At 40.1% G+C, this 6000-nt stretch overlaps 1 protein-coding gene across 2 annotated transcripts in view; it reads left to right on the forward strand.

Annotated features, from left to right (window-relative positions):
* The window catches only part of FNTB (farnesyltransferase, CAAX box, subunit beta), a 28279-nt gene extending 22481 nt beyond the window's left edge, over positions 1-5798 (forward strand). For both annotated transcript variants that reach the window (XM_075193400.1, XM_075193401.1), the window contains exons 7-12: positions 395-481; positions 888-1017; positions 2511-2643; positions 3018-3129; positions 3218-3332; positions 4884-5798. In XM_075193400.1, the coding sequence (XP_075049501.1) occupies positions 395-481; positions 888-1017; positions 2511-2643; positions 3018-3129; positions 3218-3332; positions 4884-4991 (685 nt within the window). In that variant the 3' untranslated portion in view covers positions 4992-5798. The remainder of the gene's footprint in view (positions 1-394; positions 482-887; positions 1018-2510; positions 2644-3017; positions 3130-3217; positions 3333-4883) is intronic.
* Positions 5799-6000: the final 202 nt, after the last annotated feature.

Consider the following 6000-nt stretch of genomic DNA (forward strand, 5'->3'; position numbering starts at 1 on the left):
GTGTCACCACAATGCTACGTAGGGGGCATGCTCGCGTCACTCCCTTCCCGACACCACCTCTCTCCTCTAACACATCCACCCCAGTTACAGGTCTTTCTCCTCCACCCCTCAGCTGTCGCACACACATCCCCTGCACATTACTTACCTGTCCTGTTCTGAAAAGGAGGTGGTTCCTAGACAGCAGCTTGGTCTCATGACATGATTTGCTGCCACAGCAACAGTGAGACCTGGTACGGTGTGAAACCTGGCAGATACAGGGAGACCCAGGCCACTGCTTGTCCTGGCATCCTGGGTCCCCCCTGTATCTGTCCTGCTCTCTGTGAGTTGTGCATCTGTGCTATAATTTTACAAGTTGATATATATTCTTACGGCATGGTTTATATTTTTATCCTAGGAGTGCTTATTGTGCTGCCTCTGTGGCATCATTAACCAATATTATGACCCCAAAGCTGTTTGATGGCACTGCTGAATGGATTGCCAGGTACGAGGTAGACCTGTGTTCATCAGAATATCATTTTCTTTTGTACAGTGATATTGGCTAAAGTAGTCATGTGTATGTAATTACAAGCCATGCTTTTTACTAGTAATAATCAATGCATATTACCTGATATACCAGTCTATCCTTCTGATACATTTGGGATAAATAAGCAAAGATTGGTTTAATTTAATACATACTAAAATACCAATATTTTTTTAGCTGTTTTACTTTTGTACAAGATTTTTTGCAAGTTGCTAGACCAACAATGTGACACAAGGTAGTGCCAATAATGTTAAATTAACCTCACTGTAGGTGGATTGAGACTGGCTTCTATTGTAGGACTTTAAGGTTTGTGCCATGTTACTATATCTTGTATCTCCACTGGATGTTATATGGATTGTTATTGCAGGTGCCAGCTTTGGGAAGGTGGCATTGGCGGTGTCCCAGGCATGGAAGCACATGGCGGATATACGTTTTGTGGATTGGCTGCCTTAGTTATTTTGAAGAGAATACACCTGTTAGATCTAAAGAGCTTGCTGGTGAGAGATGGCTTTATGTGTTTTGCATTAACTCAAGGGTTTGAAAACTTAATGTGGTTCAGCATAGATTGTAAACTCAGTCTCTGTGTGTTGTTGGAGACTATACAAAGAGTGATTGTACATTCATTGCTACTAATGAGACTGTCCAACGTGTGGCTTGTTTGCCAGATGTCGTCCATTTTTAATGTGTCTGTGTTTTGTTTTATTTCTTTGTCTTTCTGACCCTCGTCTTCCCTCACAAATTTCAGATGATAGTGTGGATTAATACTTAGCAACTGCGATGCATTTCTAAAATATATACTGCCCTTTTCATGTGGATACTTGTAGAGTACCCGCCTATAACATGAATGCTCTGGTGACCCGTTTCTATACACACAGGGACTTGACAGTATATGTAATGTATTGTAGTTACAGGATGTAATATGTTAATATGGAAATTCTGTAACAATTTCATCATACATACAGTATGATTTTTACCCATTTCTCTTTCATCACTGACTCCCATTATCTTACTTTATTAATACTCCACTTGTCATTTAAGTTTCACCCTTTTTTATTACGTTTTTTTTCAATGACGGCATTTATAGGCTTCAATTCTTCAAATCTTATTTGACTTTATACCATTCATATGGCTGGGTCGTCAGCTTTTGGGGGGTTTTTTTAGGTGTGGTTTTTGCCAGAAGCAAGAATTCTTGTGTGCTCTGCACAGAACATACACCCACTTCTGTTGCGCAATTCATTTCAGTAGTTTTCGTTAACAGTGATTTAGTCATTGGTGACAACACACCTGGATTCACCTTCAGTGTCCTTTTAAATCCATTAGTGGCCCCAGATCCCTTTCAGAAGACACAAGAAGAAACTTGTGGCTGTATCTCAAAAGAAGGGTATAGCAAGCTTTTCTGAGAGGTGATACCTTGTGTGGTTATTTTTAGCATGTGATTATTAAGATCCGTGATCTGTTAGGGCTCAGGATAGCTCGAGCCAGGTCTATGGTTAGACTTGACTTTGTCTCTGGTTGTGCTATGCCATTTTTTTATTATTATTTGACCGTTTTAACCTTACAATACAATTACAATAGACTCTCATCCTTTAAAACAAAGGGTCTCTTGATTTCCCAGGAGACTGGAGGATGCTGAAATTAGATTCTATTATGGCCTCTCCAATCCAGGCTTCATTACTTGTAAGTGCAATAGGCCCAGGGCAATTGCCCCTCATTAAAGCAACCCTTCATTACCTCTCACATGGATCAGGACCATCTGTGCATATTAAACATACAGGGAATTCTTTATTTTGTATTTTTTTACTATAAAGTGACATCCAGGTTTTATTCAAGTGAAAGAGAGTGAGTCCTGCTTATAATGAATTTCAAGGGCAAAAAAAGATTCTTTACAGTGTACATAAATATATTCTAGGGATTAGTATGGTTTTTATATCTTGCTATATGATGGTATTATTACAGTAATTATTATTATTGTGGTTTTTTTGGGATCCAGCGATGGGTTGCATTTAGACAAATGAGATTTGAAGGTGGATTCCAAGGCCGCTGCAACAAGCTGGTGGATGGCTGCTATTCCTTTTGGCAAGCTGGTTTGATGCCGCTGCTGCATAGAACCTTACATGGAGAAGGTAATAACATCATTATCTCCAATACCACTCAATTGGGTCTCTGGGATACTTAACTGTATTCTTTACTGTAATGAACAGAATATGAATGGGCTGTTTATGACACGTCTGTGAGTCTGAAACATGCTATGGACTGGTGACCTCTCTTTGTAGAGGGTAATTACAAGCCAGTCAGGAGCTGCACTGGAAAGACTCTGCCGTTCATTCATAGTAGCTGCATTAGCTTGGTAGATCATGGAGGTTAGTGGTGATCTTGGCTAAGTTGCAAGAGGTTTCCTAAACATGGGATAACGTAGCCAAAACTGAGCCAACCACTTTTGAATATATAAACTAATGAATCCAGTTGTTAATAATATCTTGTACCAATGATTTTACAGGGGATCCTGCTCTCAGCCTCACAAACTGGATGTTTGACCAGCAAGCACTGCAGGAATACATTCTCTTGTGCTGCCAGTGTCATACCGGTGGTTTACTAGATAAACCTGGAAAGTAAGTGCTTCCCAGTTTAATAAGTAGACATTGTTCAGATGAAATCTTTCTTCTTGCTTATATACATTTTTTATTCATGTGTTTAAAGATCGCGAGACTTCTACCATACCTGCTACTGTCTGAGCGGACTGTCTATAGCACAGCATTTTGGCAGCGGAGAAATCCTTCATGAAACCGTTATGGGAGTACCAGGAAATTCTTTGGTGAGTAGAACAATAAGGAGCCGTCATTGTTAGGATCTAGCCAGTAGGAGGAAGGCTGCAATTTAATTGGGTCAGCATACAGAGTACATATAACTAGAGTTAAAGATGTTTACACTAATAAGTTTCTAATTTAATTAGAACTGAACTTCTAATTTTGGTTTAGCAAAAGGTGTTGATTAATCCCCCCATACTTGATATATTGCAATCAAGTTCCTGGAGGTCAGTTAGTTCACCTCAGTTCAGCTCAGAACAAGATGTTCTGCAGTGGCAGTCTTGTAGACAAACCTTCCTTTCAGCCGAGTCAGAAGCAGATCTGGGCAGCCTTAATTAAGTAATTCATTTTAAATGTATTTTTGTGACTAGCACAGCAGAAAACCCAGTTATAGAAATGAGCAAAAGAAAAGGGAGCTGGCTGGATAAACCTGTGTCCCTGCCTTTCATTTGCAGAGTTTTTATGAGCGATACAAATAAACTATAATGTTACAACAGACCAGATGTTGTAAATGCCGGTATTTAAAGGGGAAGCGCTGTACCCATCCAAGTGGAAGGAATGGCATGCAGTTGTACATACTGAAAAGTGGTGTCGCTTTAAGATACTAGTCAACCTGATGACAAGTTGAACAGACCAATATGCTACAGTGAGATAAGTGGAATAGGCTATTGCAACAGAGATTTAAGAGTTCATGGGTTGTGCACAGGCATATGTCAGAGGGGCTGTAATACCATCTCCGACCACCAGCACAGTGAATGTTGTGGATGTATAGAGTAAATAGACCCCACTGTCTGGTTATAAATTACTAGCATAGTGCCCATTGGGAGCACATTTCATTGGTGTACATTGTTTATATTTTAGCGTACTACAGTCACTAAAACAGAGGAGTTTGTCATTTTGATCCCTGAAGCAGTTTTTATGAGAATGCGGCATATCTGTAACTAGGAGCTAGTGCTATCCCTGGGGCACGATGCCTTTAGGAAAATCAGTTGTCATTTTTGCCTCAGCAATGTCACCGGTTGTTTGTGCACCATGAATGTGTTCAGCCCACATAATGTATGTAACCTCCAATCAGTGTTCCATGGCACTATCTACACCTACATTCTATTGCATTTAGAGGCCTAATTGTATGTCTGGTTTACTGTATTTGATTTATAAATTACTCCGCAGAGGCTTAAGCAAGATCCTAAAACAGGGAACATTATACTGAAACACTGCGGACTTTCTCAAGCATGCAGGGCTCACGGAGAATACAGTTGGGCTGATCGCCTGTCTCAAAATACAGTAGTGTTTTGCCAAGAAGAAATTGTTTGGTAAACCTGACTTTGCAATTTACCATTTTAAACGAGAATGATTGAACCACTGGGAGTAGTCTTCATTTGGAAGTTGTACCCGAAGCTTCAGATGACTAACATACATCATTCTCTAGCGAGAACCTGTATTATTATACTACAGGGGTTTACTGGGCATTTATAGACTAGTTAAGGGGTTTAGGGTCTGTCTTTCCCCCATCTGTAACATAATTGTTATCTCCAAACCTTCTTCTTTTCCTCTGACAGAAACCTACACATCCGGTATATAACATTGGACCTGATAAGGTGGCTCATGCAGTCATGCATTTCATGCAGAAAGAAATTCCAGACATGACACACTCAAAGGAAAACTAGAAGAAATAGTGACAAGACAAATGACCCTGCACTTTGTGTAACACTGTATATGCTACAAGACCACATGGAGGAAGCCATTTTGCACTCTAGTAAAAGGGCTGTACATTATCTTAACATACCACGGTGTTCTTAGCCAGCAGAGAACCATCGTGTGCAACATGATATGGGCATCTCTAATGGCAGATCCATGGTCAGCTTAACCCAATAAACTGTTTTCTATTAATATGCATTAAACTTTAGCTCTCCTGAAACATCTCTCTCTATTGTCTGACCCAGAACTTCTGTTGCAGTGTATGAGGGGGATGACAGGATTTTATTATCCTTCGAACAGTGGTGTGTTAAGTACTATGGAAACCAAATATTCTACAAAATGGAACCGGGATGATAAAATAAGCAAATGCTCCCTTGACTATTTATTTCTATGGCTAAACACCTCATCTAACTAAACATACATCCCTCTTGGTGCAGGACAGTGATGGCTAACCTGTGACACTCCAGGTGTTGTGAAACTACAAGCCCCAGCATGCTTTGCCAGTAGATAACTAGCTGGCAAAGCATGCTGGGGCTTGTAGTTTCACAACACCTGGAGTGTCACAGGTTAGCCATCACTGGTGTAGGAGATGGGTACAGTGGAGTGGGGAGTAGAAGTCTGTTTAGTGTGAACCTACATGGTCTGATCAGTAAACCCATTTTTACCATTTCTACTCCATTAAAGGCTATTGGTGTGTGCACATATTATTTAATGTACTTTGTCTGCCCATGGTATTGTTGGATGTCTCATTGTCAATAAACCCCAGATTTTATTTATTGCCATTCCTGATAAAAGTTCAACTGCAGTCAGTGTTTTATTTAATCTGGGGAGGAAATGATTGGCCCTTTACATTATGCTCTTTTTAGTCTCCTATGTTTTTATCCAATTGATAGAACACTTTCCTGGTGTATTTACTGACCAGGACATAGCCAACCTGTCTAACATGATATGAACACTGTTCAGTCTTGGTCAGTTCAA

Source organism: Mixophyes fleayi, chromosome 12 (assembly GCF_038048845.1).
Source record: "Mixophyes fleayi isolate aMixFle1 chromosome 12, aMixFle1.hap1, whole genome shotgun sequence".
Classification (NCBI taxonomy): Eukaryota; Metazoa; Chordata; class Amphibia; order Anura; family Limnodynastidae; genus Mixophyes; species Mixophyes fleayi.